At 45.1% G+C, this 18,842-nt stretch overlaps 1 protein-coding gene across 1 annotated transcript in view; it reads left to right on the top strand.

The window, feature by feature from the left end:
- The window catches only part of OCIAD1 (OCIA domain containing 1), a 41,606-nt gene that overhangs the window by 9,728 nt on the left and 13,036 nt on the right, over window positions 1-18,842 (top strand). Inside the window, exons 2-5 of the mRNA XM_069744488.1 lie at window positions 653-725; window positions 4,574-4,627; window positions 13,274-13,321; window positions 13,477-13,603. Coding sequence (XP_069600589.1) covers window positions 653-725; window positions 4,574-4,627; window positions 13,274-13,321; window positions 13,477-13,603 — 302 coding nt within the window. The remainder of the gene's footprint in view (window positions 1-652; window positions 726-4,573; window positions 4,628-13,273; window positions 13,322-13,476; window positions 13,604-18,842) is intronic.

Below are 18,842 nucleotides of genomic sequence, written 5' to 3'. Positions count from 1 at the left end.
GATGCTGTCCTTCACTTCTACACGTTGGTTTCCCCTTCTGCGTCTCGCTCAGTGGTGGTCGGTTTCAGCCTCCTTGCCTCGGCCATGTCTCTGAGCACTTGAGGATAATGGCTTCTTAGTCACATTTGATTCTTCTCAAGTCTTGTTAATGTGCATCTTTTTTTTTTTTTTCTCAACACTGTTTTTTGTGACGCCGGTAACAATTTACAGCAACACTTTTGGTGCTTCTGGGAATGCCTCATCCCTCCGTAAGAGTTGTAGTAATTTTTTCTACTTTTCAGTGTTGGTTAAATGTCTTTTCTGGCCCATTTTTGCCTGAGGAAAACAAGCTGCCTAATAATTGTCACCATGATAAAGGACGTTGTATCCTTAGGCCTCACCCCCCTCATTACACCAATACACGTCACCTGACCTGTCGGCATTCACGTTTATACAGAGCGAAGGTGGAAAATCTGCATAAAAATGAAGATATGATCAAAATACTCATGTTCCCTAATAATTTAGTGCACACAGTGTATAGGTAACAAGAAATAAAATATGCCGGCTCATTTAGGCAACTTTCCCCTGACTCGTGTTGGCTCCAGTGATGAGACGCACTGTATGTTCCAGCAGATTGTTTTCTTGACCTAATCTGGCCGTTATGTTCCCACAGAGCAGTTACACTCCCACCGAGGAGGAGAAGAGGGTCCTGACAGAATGTAACTCTGAGAGCTTCTGGTACAGATGTAAGTCGTGTCTAATCACATTTTATTTTCCTACACTAGTAATTCGGAAGTTTCAAAAAGTTTCCCAACAACTAGAATAGTTATAAAATAACTATTACCTACCCAGCCCCCCAGTGACCATCCCACAGTAATGACATGTCCATTATCACCGGACCGCTGTAACCAATCACTAGCTTTACCTGGGGCTAGTGATTGGCTGCAGTGTCCAGTGAATGTAATATTATGGATACAGGGACCTTGGGTGTAACCATGGTGGCAGTGGATTGATAAGGCAAGAAATTGTTCTTGTATTATTCCATATTTCCTGCTGCCAGGCAACTTTATAAAAAAAAAATGGATAATCTCTTTACTGATGGATTTAATGTTTTCTCGCCATATGATCTCCTATCGATAAACCATTTTATAATCGGTGTTTTTCTATCTACTGTGACTGATGTACAGTACAGACCAAAAGTTTGGACACACCTTCTCATTTAAAGATTTTTCTGTATTTTCTTGACTATTATAATTGTAAATTCACACTGAAGGTATCAAAACTATGAATTAACTCTTGTGGAATTATACACTTAACAAAAAAGTGTGAAACAACTGAAAATATGTCTTATATTCTAGGTTCTTCAAAGTAGCCACCTTTTCCTTTGACTGCTTTGCACACTCTTGGCATTCTCTTGATGAGCTTCAAGAGGTAATCACCGGAAATGGTCTGCCAACAATCTTGAAGGAGTTCCCATAGATGCTTAGCACTTGTTGGCCCTTTTGCCTTCACTCTGCGGTCCAGCTCACCCCAAACCATCTCGATTGGGTTGAGGTCTGGTGATCGTAGCACCCCATCACTCTCCTTCTTGGTCAAATAGCCCCTACACAGCCTGGAGGTGTTTGGGGTCATTGTCCTGTTGAAAAATAAATGATGGTCCAACTAAACGCAAACCGGATGGAATAGCATGCCGCTGCAAGATGCTGTGGTAGCCATGCTGGTTCAGTATGCCTTCAATTTTTAATAAATCCCCAACAGTGTCACCAGCAAAGCACCCCCACACCATCACACCTCCTCCTCCATGCTTCACGATGGGAGCCAGGCATGTAGAGTCCATCCGTTCACCTTTTCTGTGTCGCACAAAGACACGGTGTTTGGAATCAAAGATCTCAAATTTGTACTCATCAGACCAAAGCACAGATTTCCATTGGTCTAATGTCCATTCCTTGTGTTCTTTAGCCCAAACAAGCCTCTTCTGCTAGTTGCCTGTCCTTAGCAGTGGTTTCCTAGCAGCTATTTTACCATGAAGGCCTGCTGCACAAAGTCTCCTCATAACAGTTGTTGTAGAGATGTCTGCTGCTAGAGCTCTGTGTGGCATTGACCTGGTCTCTACTCTGAGCTGCTGTTAACCTGCAATTTCTGAGGCTGGTGACTCGGATAAACTTATCCTCAGAAGCAGAGGTGACTCTTGGTCTTCCTTTCCTGGGGCGGTCCTCATGTGAGCCAGTTTCTTTGTAGCGCTTGATGGTTTTTGCCACTGCACTTGGGGACACTTTCAAAGTTTTCCCAATTTTTCGGACTGACTGACCTTCATTTCTTAAAGTAATGATGGCCACTCGTTTTTCTTTACTTAGCTGCTTTTTTCTTGCCATAATACAAATTCTAACAGTTTATTCAGTAGGACTATCAGCTGTGTATCCACCAGACTTCTGCTCAACACAACTGATGGTCCCAACACTATTTATAAGGCAAGAAATCCCACTTATTAAACCTGACAGGGCACACCTGTGAAGTGAAACCCATTCCCGGTGACTACCTCTTGAAGCTCATCAAGAGAATGCCAAGAGTATGCAAAGCAGTCATCAAAGCAAAAGGTGGCTACTTTGAAGAACCTAGAACATAAGACGTAATTTCAGTTGTTTCACACTTTTTTAAGTATATCATTCCACATGTGTTAATTCATAGTTTTGATGCCTTCAGTGTGAATTTACAATTTTCATAGTCATGAAAATACAGAAAAATCTTTAAATGAGAAGGTGTGTCCAAACTTTTGGTCTGTACTGTATGTATATGCATTAATTCTTTTAAGTGACCTTTCAGGTCCACACTGGACAGTCCTGGCATTCTTTCTACCCTCCTATAATAAAAAAAATAATAATCATCCAGCATCTGATTTTTGGCGTTCCCGTGTGGTTCCTGTTATACAGAGGGTGGATAAATGCTGGTGACAAAAAGTGTGCGCCCCCTACTCCATAGGAAAGACCACTGACGTCTATGATTGTGTGGCAGCGCTTTCACAGGAGCAAGAGCTATACAAATAATGAAGTCACACTGATGGGTATCATAAAGAATACAATTCTATTAAAGCTTCAATGCAAAGCACACAAAAAAAATCTCAATTGTGCTACACACAGAAATAAAATGGACTCCGCATTCTATATGGCCAATTTATCCCCTCTTCCTCCTGTAAATAAAAGGGCTCTGAAGAATGCAAATAAAAAGTTATCAAACAGCATAAAATGCAACTATGTAGTGTATACAGTAAAGCTGACGCACCTAAATTAGGAATAATCTAAACTCCACCATCAGGCAATAGTGTATTAGTGGCAAGATATAAATGCTATGTAAGGCTGCACAGACCTTAGGGGATGTAGGAGGTCTGTATGTGTCCTCGTGTATCGCTGTATCACATGTGGCTTCCTCCCCTTTATTACCTGTTATTTTATTCCTGGTTTTGGTTATATCACCTTTTAAAGGGAACCTGTCACAAATTTTGTCCCAATATATATCTTTCAGCCCCATGTGACCGCATTCTATAATGCTGCACCTATGAGTCCAATTCTCCGTGTATGGCAAATAAAAAAAAAACCTTTTATTCTCACCTACAGCTTGGTCTGGTCTGTGTCACTGGTCTGGGTCCGGTGCCTCCTCTCTTGTGATGCCGTCCTCCTTCTGTTCTTCGTGAGGGTGATGCGTCCAACGTCATACACACCGTGCTCCCCTTTATGCTTCAGCGCACTTCTCTGCCCTGCCGAGAGCAGAGCAAACTACTGCAGTGCGCATGCGCTGGGAAAGGTCAGAAGAACACTGGCGCATTCGCACTACAACACTTTGCTTGTCTTACTCATGAAGCACATAAGGAGGACGTCATCACAAGAAGAGAGGAGGCGCCAGGACCAAGACTAGCGATGCCCATTGGACCGGATCGCCTCATACGTGAGTATAATAAAAGATCTTTTTTATTTTTTAATTATTGCCATGCAGGTCAAAATGGAGTTATAGGTGCAGCATTCTAGAATGCTGTCACATGGGGCTGAAAGGTGGTGGCCGAAGGTTATATCGGGGGAAAAATATGGTGGCAGGCTCCTTTTAATATATACATATGCTTTGTAACACTATAAACTTGCACTTTAAACTTTGTTTTACTGATATTTTTTGTGTTGGCCAGGGACCTTTTGATTACAGAAGGTTAGGGGTAATTGTGGCCACTTAATGTGAGACGTTTGGATTTGTGTGTAGCACAGTGGTGCATTTCTTGGAGCTTTGCATCAGAACTTTAACAATATTTTGTTTTTCATGTTATCCACCAGTGTGCACTTCTATTATTTGTAAGACTCAAGTCTTTTCTTTTAGTACTTCTTTTGCTATGTCAGCATGTAGCACCTAGACAGAACATGTAGCTTGCTACATACAGCAATACGGGCACACTTTCACGGGAAGTGTCAGTCTGAAGTCATGTCCGCCTCAGGGACTGCTTCAGCAGATCTTACTGATGAGGGAAGGGCCAGGATGAACAATTGCTTAGACCCGACTTTATATATAAAGTGTCTGCCTGATGTCGATCTGTGTAACTTATGTACATCTATCATTTTAGCGGTCCCCTTCTCAGTCATAAGCATGCTAGCCACACAGACCCTCATCCACAGAGGTAAGTGCTCCCTTCTTAATGGCAGAGACTGACTATTTGGCTGTATTTGTATGTTTTCTTATTGACCCAATAACTACACTAACACGTGTATTAAGATTTAGCAGTCTTGTCACTTTTTTGCCACAATGAACATGAAAATCGGGGGGGGGGAGGAAGCCGCAATTTTTGCTGTGGCTTCTCAAACAATAGTGCTTGTTGTGGCAGTAATCTTGACTGCCCTGAAAATACCTTGTAATCCAATGTAATTCTATACTAGTGCATGCCTGTCTTCTTGCAACAATTTACAAAAAATGTTTGCAAGAATAGATCACAAAGTTCCATGTCTGGATTGTTAGTTACTGAGCTTTATTTGGTGTGTGCACAATAAGGCAATAGATCAATGTGAAACCATTCAAAGTTAATAGATAAGGCTACGTTCACATTAGCGTTACGCTAATGTGCGTCGCTGTTGCGTCGGCGACGCGCCCCTATGTTTAACATGGGGGACGCGTGCGGTTTTTTGTTAGCGTTTTTCGACATGTGCGTCGTTTTCGACGCTAGCGTCGGACGCACGAAAATGCAACAAGTTGCATTTTTCGTGCGTCCGATTTTCCTCAAAAAACGACGCACGCGTCGCAAAACGCAGTGTTTTTGCGCGCGTTTTTGGTGCGTCGCGCGTTGCGTCGCCGCGCAACGCTAATGTGAACGTAGCCTAAAGGGTGTACTGAGAGTGTTACTCCATATGACGGTGATTGCTGGGAATCCAGTTGCAGCGAATACTGGGGTGAGTTCCCTGTTTGATTGGAGTCAATAGAATTCACGGAATTGCGGAATACAGCCACACAAATGTTGAATGAAGTTGCAGTGTTTGTGCTCGACCACCGCCTCAGCCAAACTGGGACGTGAAATCCCTTTTCTTGGGATCAGTGTAAAGGTACCGTCACACTAAGCGACGCTGCAGCGATACCGACAACGATCCGGATCGCTGCAACGTCGCTGTTTGGTCGCTGGAGAGCTGTCACACAGACTGCTCTCCAGCGACCAACGATGCCGGTAACCAGGGTAAACATCGGGTAACTAAGCGCAGGGCCGCGCTTAGTAACCCGATGTTTACCCTGGTTACCATCGTTAAAGTAAAAAAAACAACCACTACATACTTACCTACCGCTGTCTGTCCCCGGCGCTGGGCTTCTCTGTCCTGTGTAAGCACAGCGGCCGGAAAGCAGAGCGGTGACGTCACCGCTCTGCTTTCCGGCTGCCCGGAGCTCACAGCCAGAGCAGAGAAGCAGAGCGTCGGGGACAGACAGCGGAAGGTAAGTATGTAGTGGTTGTTTTTTTCACTTTAATGATGGTAACCAGGGTAAACATCGGGTTACTAAGCGCGGCCCTGCGATGTCAGCGGGAGAGCCAGCGACAAAATAAAGTCCTGGCCTTTCTGCCCCGACCAGCGATATCACAGCAGTGGCCTGATCGCTGCTGCGTGTCACACTGGACGATATCGCTAGCCAGGACGCTGCAACGTCACGGATTGCTAGCGATATCGTCCAGTGTGACGGTACCTTAAGTCCCAATGATCACTTGAGTTTTGGCACATTCACTCTGCACTTCACTTTCATTCTTTTAAAGGGGTCGTCCTGTCTAAGTTGAGTAGTCTGCTGTCACTCTGTGGAACTGCAGACTTATGATTCCTGGTTTCTAAGTCGGGGACAGCAGTGATATATGTGCTATGCATGCTCCCGGGTGGAATCCGCCCAGTGCTCTCGCTCTATACAGGTCTATGGGGTGTTGGCGTTACCGTTTAGTGAGCGTGGCTTGCTCAGTACACTTGTTTGGAGCAATCCTGTACCCACTAGACAGCTTCTGCCTGGGACTATATCACTGCCGTTCCTGGCTTGGACACCTTCGAATCATTGCAGTGCACAGTGTGTGCACTGGGGGAATTCATAAATCTGCAGTCACACAGTGACTGTGGACTTTTCATTTTAGACCCAACAACCTCTTTAAAGCATACGCTCTTTTCCGGGCCTTTTGGCTAGAATGGGAAGTTCCCAGTCAAAGGTCCGGACAGTATTACAGTGAGTAACCTTCACTATTTTGAGTGTTTCTCACTTGTCACTCTTTTAGGCTGGTTTTACATTTGCGTTTTTTGCCGATGCGTTTTAACGCAAAAAAAACACATGCGTTTTTTTCCCTATATTTAACATTAAAAACGCATGCGTTTTTTTTTGCGTTTTGCTGCGTTTGACGACACATGCGTCGTTTCTATGCTTGCGTTTTGTTGCGGAAATGCAACATGTAGTAATTTCTAGAGGCGTTTTTTTGCGGCAAAAAAACGTATTGCTGTCTATGTAAACGCATGCGTTTTTAAGCACATGCGTTTGGTTGCATTTTTTAACGCATGCGTTTCCATAGAGAAAAACAAGTCTACACACTGATAAGCCACCCCCCACCATCAAGGTGATAAAGGGATCCAAACCCTAACCCATCAAGGTGATAAAGGGATCCACACCCTAACTCTAGGGATCCAAACCCTAACCCTAGGGATCCAAACCCTAACCCATCAAGGTGATAAAGGGATCCAAACCCTAGGGATCCAAACCCTAACACTAGGGATCCTAACCCTAGCCATTTCTATTTATAGCGGGTTTTCTAGTTGATTTTTGAGATTGGCAGCTGTCACACACTAAAGACGCTTTTTATTCCAAAAAATATTTTTTGAGTTACCACATTTTGAGAGCTACAATTTTTCCATATTTTAGTCCACAGAGTCATGTCACACGCCCTCTGTAGTCCCATTGGCGGTGTCTGGATCTTGATTTTTCTCTTGTGAAATTTCTCATCATGCTTTTAACCCCTTTACCCCCAAGGGTGGTTTGCACGTTAATGACCAGGCCAATTTTTACAATTCTGACCACTGTCCCTTTATGAGGTTATAACTCTTGAACGCTTCAACGGATCCCAGTGATTCTGAAATTTTCTCGTGACATATTGTACTTAATGATATTGGTAAAAATTCTTTGATAGTACCTGCATTTATTTGTGAAAAAAACGGAATTTTCCAACTTTGAATTTTTATGCAATTAAATCACAGAGATATGTCACACAAAATACTTAATAAGTAACATTTCCCACATGACTACTTTACATCAGCACAATTTTGGAACCAAAATTTTTTTTTGTAATGGAGTTAAAATGGTTAAAAGTTGACCAGCAATTTCTCATTTTTACAACACCATTTTTTCTTAAAAATAAAAAATATTTTTTCACAAATTATCTTTTCGCCCCCAATTTAGTATTTTCCCAAGGGTTAGAGAAGAAATTGGACCCCAAAAGTTGTTGTTCAATTTGTCCTGAGTACGCTGATACCCCATATGTGGGGGTAAACCACTGTTTGGGCGCATGGGAGAGCTCGGAAGGGAAGGAGCGCCGTTTGACTTTTCAATGCAAAATTGACAGGAATTGAGATGGGACGCCATGTTGCTTTTGGAGAGCCCCTGATGTGCCTAAACATTGAAACCCCCCACAAGTGACACCATTTTGGAAAGTAGACCCCCTAAGGAACTTATCTAGATGTGTTTTGAGCGCTTTGACCCACCAAGGGCTTCACAGAAGTTTATAATACAGAGCCGTAAAAATAATACAAATATTTTTAGCCCCCAGTTTTGTATTTTCCCGAGGGTAACAGGAGAAATTGGACCCCAAAATTTGTTGCCCAATTTGTCCTGAATGCGATGATACACCATATGTGGGGGGAACCACTGTTTGGGCGCATGGGAGGGCTCGGAAGGGAAGGAGCGCTATTTGGAATGCAGACTTAGATGGAATGGTCTGCAGGCGTCACATTGCGTTTGCAGAGCCCCTAATGTACCTAAACAGTAGAAACCCCCCCACAAGTGACACCATTTTGGAAAGTAGACCCTCTAAGGAACTTATCTAGATGTGTGGTGAGCGCTTTGACCCATCAAGGGCTTCACAGAAGTTTATAATGCAGAGCCGTAAAAATAAAACACAAATTTTTTCCCCAAAAAAATATTTTTTAGCTCCCAGTTTTGTATTTTCCCAAGGGTAACAGGAGAAATTGGACCCCAAAAGTTGTTGTCCTATTTGTCCTGAGTACGCTGATACCCCATATGTTGGGGTAAACCCTTGTTTGGGAGGGCTCGGAAGGGAAGAAGCACTGTTTTACTTTTTCAACGCAGAATTGGCTGGAATTGAGATCAGACGCCATGTCGCTTTTGGAGAGCCCCTGATGTGCCTAAACAGTGGAAACCCCCCAATTATAACTGAAACCCTAATCCAAACACACCCCTAACCCTAATCCCAACAGTAACCCTAACCACACCTCTAACCCTGACACACCCCTAACCCTAATCCCAACCCTATTCCCAACTGTAAATGTAATCTAAACCCTAACCGTAACTTTAGCCCCAACCCTAACCCTAACTTTAGCCCCAACCCTAACTGTAGCCTTAACCCTAGCCCTAACCCCAACCCTAATGGGAAAATGGAAATAAATACATCTTTTTAATTTTTCCCTAACTAAGGGGGTGATGAAGGGGGGTTTGATTTACTTTTATAGCGGGTTTTTTAGCGGATTTTTATGATTGGCAGCCGTCACACACTGAAAGACGCTTTTTATTGCAAAAACTATTTTTTGCGTTACCACATTTTGAGAGCTATAATTTTTCCATATTTTCGTCCACAGTGTCATGTGAGGTCTTGTTTTTTGCAGGACGAGTTGACGTTTTTATTGGTAACATTTTCGGGCACGTAACATTTTTTGATCGCTTTTTATTTCGATTTTTGTGAAGCAGAATGACCAAAAAAACAGCTATTCATGAATTTCTTTTGGGGGAGGCGTTTATACCATTCCGCGTTTGGTAAAATTAATAAAGCAGTTTTATTCTTCGGGTCAGTACGATTACAGCGACACCTCATTTATATCATTTTTTTTTTTGTTTTGGCGCTTTTATACGATAAAAACTATTTTATAGAAAAAATAATTATTTTTGCATCGCTTTATTCTCAGGACTATAACTTTTTAATTTTTTTTGCTGATGATGCTGTATGGCGGCTCGTTTTTTGCGGGACAAGATGATTGTTTCAGCGGTACCATGGTTATTTATATCTGTCTTTTTGATCGCGTGTTATTCCACTCTTTGTTCGGCGGTATGATAATAAAGCGTTGAATTTTGCCTCTTTTTTTTTTCTTACGGTGTTTACTGAAGGGGTTAACTAGTGGGCCAGTTTTATAGGTGGGGTCTTTACGGACGCGGCGATACTAAATATATGTACTTTTATTGTTTTTTTATTTTTTATTTAAAGAAATGTATTTATAGGAACAATATTTATTTATTTTTTTCATTATTTAGGAATATTTTTTTTTACACATTTGGAAATTTTTTTTTTTTACTTTGTCCCAGGGGGGACATCACAGATCGGTGATCTGACAGTTTGCACAGCACTCTGTCAGATCACCGATCTGTCTCAGAGCACTGCAGGCTTCACAGTGCCTGCTCTGAGCAGGCTCTGTGAAGCCACCTCCCTCCCTGCAGGACCCGGATGCCGCGGCCATCTTGGATCCGGGCCTGGAGCAGGGAGGGAGGTAGGAGACCCTCGCAGCAACGCGATCACATCGCGTTGCTGCGGGGGGCTCAGGGAAGCCCACAGGGAGCCCCCTCCCTGCGCGATGCTTCCCTGCACCGCCGGCACATCGCGATCATGTTAATGTGCCGGGAGCGGTCCGTGACCGCTCCTGGCACATAGTGCCGGATGTCAGCTGCGATAGGCAGCTGACACCCGGCCGCGCTCCCCCCGTGAGCGCGGCCGATCGCGTGTGACGTACTATCCCTTCGGTGGTCATACGGGCCCACCCCACCTCAACGGGATAGTACGTCTAATGTCAGAAAGGGGTTAAAAAACACTAACGCGGTAAAAAACGCATGTAAAAACGCTGCTTTTTTTACCGCATACGAAAACGCATGCGTCTAAAAAACGCAGCGTTTGTACGCGTTTACATGCGTTTTTTTCACCACCTGCAGATGCGTTTTTAACGCTGCGTTTTTTAACGCAAATGTGAAACTAGCCTTACTGTGTGGCCATCTCAGAAACCATAGAATGTTAGAGTTGGAAGGGACCTCCAGGGTCGTCATGTCCAACCCCTGCTCAATGCAGGATTCACTAAACCATCTCAGACAGATGTCTGTCCAGCCTCTGTTTGAAGACTTCCATTGAAGAACAACTCGCCACCTCTCGTGGCCGCCTGTTCCACTCATTCATCACCCTCACTGTCAATACGTTTTTTTTCTACTATCTAATCTTCTCCCTTTCAGTTTCAACCCATTGCTTCTCATGTTTCCATGTGCAAATGAGATTAATGATGATCCCTCTACACCAGGGGTGGGCAATTAAGTTTCCTGAGGGGCGTCATGAGAGACTGTGACTGTTGTGGAGGGCCGAACCAATAGGCTGAAATTCTACTCAATATTAGTATCAATATATTATAATTATTATATTGATAATTATATTAATATTGTATCACATAATATTGAGCAGAATTGGGTATTCTGACATCCCCTTACATACCGTAAGAGCCCCACCACAGCCCCTTACATACTGTAAAATCCCACAGCCCCCCATGTACGGCATGGGCCCCACACAGCCTCCCCCATATGCAGCATGTCAACCCCACAGTCTCCCCGTGCCCGCACAAACATCCTATACACATGGAAAACAACACCACATACCCACCTCTGTCCCGGTGCCCTACTTCTGTCTTGGTGTCTCCAGTGCGCTGACTCTCCGCAGTACACAGCTGATGCGATTTAATGATGTCATCATGTCAGCTGTTTCACACGCTGATTAGAGGACGTGGCCAGAGACAGCGAGTGGGCACGGTGCGCCCCTGGGCCTCTGTTTTCCACCCCCTCAGCTGTCTCTGTCCGGACTGAGACATCCAAAGGGCAAGATGTGGCCCACGGGCTGCACTTTGTCCAGGTCTGCTCTACACTGTGACATCCCTTCAGATATTTGTAGACGGCTATTACCGTAAGTCTCGTCTCAGTCTTCTCTTTAGCAACTAGGACTTGTTCAGGGCGCAGTTCCCTTATGGGTCCCCTCTTGATCAGTCTGGGGGATGGGGGTGTTATGTTTTGGCCAACAGGTTCTGTTCCCTCATGCAAACCCCAAGCTCTCTCCTCTCGGGAGCAGTCACAATCTAGACTGGCTCCTATTTCTGCCTGGGTGTCAGCCCAGGTAGATGTTGGCAGTAAGATTTGAGTCTCCCTAAGCTCCAGTTATGGGAGGCCATTAGTCACTTATCCACGCTGTGGTCTTTTGGCCCAGATGGACCCCATTCTAGTGCACTTTATTGTTTTTGTTTACTTTGTCACTTTTTAAAGCGCACTTGGGTGATTGAACACAGTACTTTGGCTCTGAAAGAAGGGAGTCCCAATGGTCAGATTCTCAGCGATAAGCAATTTCATCACCTTCCCTTTGGATAGGTAAGAAGTTGCTGTATTGGAGCAACCCCTTTTAAAAACTTTTTACATTAAAAAAAAATCACACCAGTAAACGAAGAAAAGCTGTAGTGATAATGGCATAATGCTCACTAGTGGTTATCCTACAAAATACAATTTATTTTTTTTTAAGGCTCAAAGAGAAAGAAACACAAAGTTTAAAACCTAAAGAGACAAGGTACCATAAACAAAGCTCAATCCGGCGTTCCTTGATCAGTGGCCAGAATACCCAATACCTCCTGTAAGCAAGGGTCTGCATACTGTCCAAAAATAAGAACACCAATGCTATGTGCACACATTGCAGGCTTCCTGCAGAACTACAGCGTTTTTTTTTCCGTGCAGAAACGCTGCAGATCTGCAAGTGATTTACAGTACAATGTAAATCGATGGCAAAAAAAAAAAATGTTGTGCTAATTGTGCTGAAAAATCTGCACGGAAAACGCAGCAGATTCAACACCATTTGACTGTCACTACTTGTGTGCAGATCTGCAGCGTTTCTGCACCCATTCCATTATAGAAATCCACAGGGGTAAAAACGCTTGAAATCCGCAAGAAAAACACATCAAATCTGCACCTGCGTTTTCTGCCAAGAGATGCAGAATCTGCACAGAAAATTCCAGAGGCAAATCCACAACGTGGGCACTTACCAATAACAAAGTGCAGTTATGTAGTGTGCCAAAATATGCGTATAATACAGCTGGTGGCATACCAGGAACAAAAATAATGGGACATAAGTATACTAGTGCAAGAGATAGAGACCTTAGGTGGGTAAGGGGACAGGGGTCTACAGATTTCACACATGTATTGCCTGGGCACTTTTTTTTCCTGGGCAGGGAACCTTGCTTATAGGGGGTAGGGGGATAATTCTGGCCACTGGTGGTGAACCAGTTTGAGCTTTTTGTAGAGCTCAATGGTGCTTTGTGGTTTTAACCTTTTGCCTACTAGTATCACTCTCCATAATTTGTATATATCTTGATTTCTTTTTTTTTCCTGCCATGTGAGCATGTAGCAGCTGAAGATTGTCGGTTGTGCCAGACGGTGGGTGTATGTATGTCTATATAATATGTATTATAATATGTTGATTGTTAATGAACTGATATCAGCGATATATATGTTGCATGTAACATTGATTTTATTTCAATAATTACAGGGATTCTTACAACATCAACCAGATTCGGTCCTTTCCCAAAAGTAGCTTGTAAGTGCAATTCATTTTCGCTTTGTCCTCTGTTCAGCAGATCTTTTGCTAGTTTTGCTGTTTTCATTGCTGACATTTGCAGAGAAATGCTGCTGCCGACTAAGTGTATCGTGTCTGTATAGTGAATTTAATTCTTTTTTTTTCTTTTCTGCAAGTTGCTGGTTTCCTTGGATACATCGCTGGAAAACTTTCTTACATTAAACCATGCAGAGAGAAATTTCTGAAATTGGAAAATTCTCCGATGGCTGAAATTATTCGACAAGGACCAAGGGCTCAAACCATGTAAGATATTCTCTTGTCATTTTACCAGTGAAAACAAATTGCTATAAAAGGTAAATTAAAAAAACGGTAAAGATATTGTTTACCCCTGAATCGTCCATTAGTCAGTTTATATGAACCCTTTGTAGATCCCATATAATGGGGGTTGTATAAGGCCGGGTCCACACGGCGGTAATATGGCAGCATTTTTGCATGTCATGAACAAAACACTCAACCTGCCCTTGATTCTAGTAAGCCATGCTTAGTCCTCTTGCCCTTCATAAATCTATGTGGGGTCCACATCTTGGGACCCCTGTGCAATAGCTTAAGTAACTATTTCCATCTACATTTTTGGCACGTCCAATGGATATGTCAAAATTGAACAGCAGATACTAGCCCTACCACTGGGAACTACATATATCTGAAGAATCAGGTCTCGCTGCAGACGGCTGTGAGATGAGGTGCTTGGAATTACTATAGTGATCACAAAACCTCTTCATCAACTCTCCACTGACCACAGTGAACATTGGGGCCTTGTTCTCAAGATAGATGCAGGTCCCAGACAGGGACCCACAGCTACTATGGATTTCTCCTACGCCTCATTGAGGGACTCAGGACCATGGGTGTTATGCTGCTGCCACTAGGAGGACACTAATACAGAAAGAATAGCTCTTCCCCTGCAGTATAAATACACCCTCCTGCTGGCTCTCAGTGAACCAGTTCTTGCTTAGTGTCTGTAGGAGGCACTTGGGTCTGATTTCAGACCCCACCGTTTTTATTTAAATTTTTTACTTTTTATTCTATTTTTTTCCCTTAACGGAGTGAATGGGGGCGACGGATCCTTTCTAGGTTCCGATCTCCCCCGAATCATCAACAGGCAAGAACGTGGAGCGTTCCTCCTGTATCCTTTCCTGGAACGTTGGATGCCAGCTCTGAGCTCACCTTACCGGCGCCGGTTCCTTCGCGTTCCGATCTCCCCCCTCCATTGCAGGCAACTACATGGAGTAGCCCTCCATCTACCTCTCATGGAGCCAGGTGCATAGCCGGACATAAATATGTATGGCGTCCGTGCAGCCCCCCTCTGCATCACCACTGATATAGCGGATGACGCAAGGCGGCAGAAATTTTCCACCCCCTCCCTGACTATGGCGACGGCGGATTGAGCACCAGCCCACCGCATCTACCGTGAATACACTGCGGGGGCCGAGGCGCTGAGGGGTCCACGTCCGTGGGGTATGGGAGTTCTTCACCTTAAAGCCCGGGTCCATGGGTGGTCCGCAGTGCGGCAATTCATCCAGAGAGTGTCGCTTAAGAATGGCGCTAATAGCGGTCGCGGTGCTGCAGGCCGCAACCGCAGGTTTAAAATTTAGCCCCCGGCTTTTCCCCTTCATACAGGCCAGAGTTTTGGCCATGCCGACCGGCAGTTACCGCCGCCCACTCTTTCTGGCGCTTCTCGTTCTCACTTCCTGATCTCGGCGGCCATCTTGGTACACCCACAGGGCTGATGCTGCAGCGCTGCTCCAGCCCTTTTCAATCACAGCCTTCAGGACAAGCGATTCCTGTGCATAACTCCCGTGGCATCACACTGCGGACCTCCCCTGGGGACTCAAAACACAGGACCTGGGTAAGCTCCAGAAACATAGCTTAACCCTTTCCCTGTTAGTAAACTCTCTCCTCAAGGCTATGCTATGCCTCAATCAAAGCCTCAAAAAGTCTGGGAAAACCCACACTGTTTTTTGCGGCATGTACCGCTTGTAAGGTGTCATTACCCCGGGGTCACAATACTGCTTTATGCACAGCCTGTGAACCGGTGACTGCTCAGGAACCACCTGTTACTAATATCGAACCCAGTGAGCCTAGTCCCCCTGAGTGGGCTACCTCCCTTACCTGGTCTATGGCATCCATGGCAAAAGCGTTAGAATCGTTCCGAGACCCTTCCTCTAACCTGGGCACTATTTCAGACGACGCTTCCGATGATCAGAACCCCTTGTACTCCAGGGCTTAGGCTATGTGCACACGTAGGAAATGTGGTGCAGAATTTTCTGCACTAAATCTGCATCTGCAGATTTGATGCAGTTTCTGTGCAGTTTCTGTGCAGTTTCTGTGCAGTTTCTGTGCAGTTTCTGTGCAGTTTCTGTGCAGTTTCTGTGCAGTTTCTGTGCAGTTTCTGTGCAGTTTCTGTGCAGTTTCTATGCAGTTTCTGTGCAGTACAATGTAAATCAATGAGAAAAGAAAAAAGCTGTGCACATGGTGCAGAAAAATCTGCGTAGAAACGCTGCAGAACTGCACAAAAGAAGCGACGTGCACTTCTTTGAAATCTGCAGCGTTTCTGCGCAGATTTTTCTGCACCATGTGCACAGCTTTTTTCTTTTCTCATTGATTTACATTGTACTGTAAATCACAGTGCAGTTCTGCAGCGTTTCTGCAGCAGAAAAATCTGCTGCAGTTCTGCACCAATTCTGCACTAAATCTGCATCGTGTGCACATACCCTAGGGGTGCACAGAAACTGCGCAGAAACTGCGCAGACACTGCATAGACACTGCATAGACACTGCATAGACACTGCATAGACACTGCATAGACACTGCATAGACACTGCATAGACACTGCATAGACACTGCATAGACACTGCATAGACACTGCATAGACACTGCATAGACACTGCATAGACACTGCATAGACACTGCATAGACACTGCATAGAAACTGCACAGAAACTGCACAGAAACTGCATCAAATCTGCAGATGCAGATTTAGTGCAGAAAATTCTGCACCACATTTCCTACGTGTGCACATAGCCTTATACTTTGCCAAGGAGCTCTCGCTCTTCCAGGAACAGGACTCGTGCCATATCCTCAGACCATCACCAGGATTCGGGTTCTGAGCACTCCATTTCTCGCTCCCCTTCCATTAGGGCTAGTAGAGAACTTGTTTCAGAGGACTATTCTGATACGTCCCAAGATCAGGATTTTCATCACGATCAGGAGACTCTCGACTCTCTCATTGAGTCAGTGAATAAGGCTTTGAAGCTTGAGGAGGAACCTTTATCTAAGACGGATCATGCCGTGTCCTTTAAGAGGACCAAGCGAGCTCACAGAGTGTTCGCCACTCATCCCGAATTTAGGGAAATCGTTGATTCTCACAAGATCCATCCAGATAAGCGATTCACAGGGCAGATGCCCATGGAGTCAAAATATTCCTTTGTCCAGGTTCCAAGAAAAGATTGGTCGCAGTCTCCCCCGATCGCACCTGGCTACTAAATCTGTTTTATCCTCCTCGGAGGGCGCCTCTATTAAAAGATCCAAACGATCATCAGATCGAAACTATAGCGCGTTCAGCCTTTGAGGCCTCAGCAGCCGCTACGTGGGTGGCTAAGCGCTGCTGAAATACCAATCTTCCCCCTGGGATAGCAGACCTCGCTACTCATAGCCAGAGTTGGAGATTTCGTAGTAACCGTGTCCCTGGATGCCGCTAACTGCGCTTCTCAAGCAGCAGCAAACGCCATCACCATCCGGAGGTCCTTATGGCTCAGGGACTGGCGCGCGGATTCTATTTCTAAAAAAAATAAAAATAAAAAAGTAATTAACTTCTCTACCATTCCAGAGCGGTCGCTTTTTTGGCGAAAAACTCGACCAATTGATTTCCGATGCCACCAGAGGGAAGAGTAAATATATCTTCCACAACCACAGGCTCGGTCCCGATATTTTTTGTTTGTTAGTTACAACTCAAACTGGTCCTCTACTTCCACATCTCCCTGTTCTGGCCGGGCACAACGTGCAGACAGAGGTTCCCAGACCTCTCACCTTTCCCTTGATGGTTCCTCTTCATGGTTCCAAAGAAGGACGCTACAGTATGGCCCATACTGGACCTAAAACTGCTGAACACGTTCGTCAGGGTGCAACGGTTCCAGATGGAATCGCTTCGTTCTGTCATCGCCTCCATGGGAAAAGGCGAGTTCCTGGCGTCTATAGACATCCAGGAGGCATACCTCCACATTCCTATTTTACCTTCCCACTAAAGCAGTGTTCCCCAACTCCGGTTCTCAAGAGCCACCATCAGGTCATGTTTTCAGGATTTCCTTAGTATTGCACAGGTGATAATTGCATCATCTGCACAGGCAATAATTCCATCACCTGTGCAATACTAAGGAAATCCTGAAAACATGACCTGTTGGTGGCTCTCGAGGACCGGAGTTGGGGAACACTGCGCTAAAGGTTTCTTCGCTTCGTAGTTCAGGAACAGCTCTGCCCTTTGGCCTCACCATCGCCCCCAGGGTACTCGCAAAGGGCATAGCGGCTGCCGTGGCCATACTCCACTCCCAAGGAGTGGTGGTGCTACCGTATCTTCACGATATCTTCATCAAAGGCCCCTCTTTCCACACTTGCAAGGAGGCCGTGAACATCACAATAGATACTCTTTCGCGCCTGGGTTGGAAGATAAACTTCAAAAAATCTTCCCCAGTACCAGCTCAGCGAATTTCCTTTCTAGGAATGATACTGGACCCGTCCCAGGGGTTGATGCTTCATTCCCCTGAAAAGATCTCGGCCTTACAGCGGGAAACCCTCTCAACCTCGCACTCACTCTCTGCGCTTCCGTATGAGAGTCCTCGCCAGGATGGTAGCAGCCTTGGAGGTGGTTCCATTTGCCCAAATACACCTCCGTCCCTTACAGCATGCCCTCTTGGCCGTTTGGAACAGGAACCCGTTCTCCCTCGACCGTCCTTTCTTCTTTACCCAGCGAGTCAGACAGTTTCTCAGGTGGTGGACATTAAAGTCCTCCCTGAATCAGGGGAAGTTTTTTCTTCCAGTACATTGGCCAGTTGTGACAACAGATGCCAGTCTTCTAGGCTGGGGAGCGGTGTTCTTACATCACACTGCTCAGGGCCGCCGGTTACTTCAGGAATCACGCCTTCTGATCAACATCTTAGAAATTCGGGCAATCAGGTTAGCTCTTCTCCAATTCCATCCCTTCCTGGCGGGTCGTCCCATCAGGATGCAGTCCGACAATGCCACTGCAGTGGTATACATCAACCGACAAGGGGGAACCTGCCATGAACGAGGTAGGCTACATTCTCCGTTGGGCCGAGGAAAACCGCTCAATGATTTCTGCGGTTCACATCCCGGGAGTGGACAATTGGGAGGCAGATTTCCTCAGTCGTCAAGGCCTCTAATCCGGGGAGTGGTCTCTCCATCCGGAGACTTTCCACCAGATCTGCTGTCGTTGTGGGCCCCCCTGATGTGGATCTGATGGCCTCATGGCTAAAT

This window comes from Ranitomeya imitator, chromosome 1 (assembly GCF_032444005.1).
Source record: "Ranitomeya imitator isolate aRanImi1 chromosome 1, aRanImi1.pri, whole genome shotgun sequence".
Lineage (NCBI taxonomy): Eukaryota > Metazoa > Chordata > Amphibia > Anura > Dendrobatidae > Ranitomeya > Ranitomeya imitator.
The sequence above is the reverse complement of the archived record's forward strand: the minus strand, read 5'-3'. Positions and strand labels throughout refer to the sequence as shown.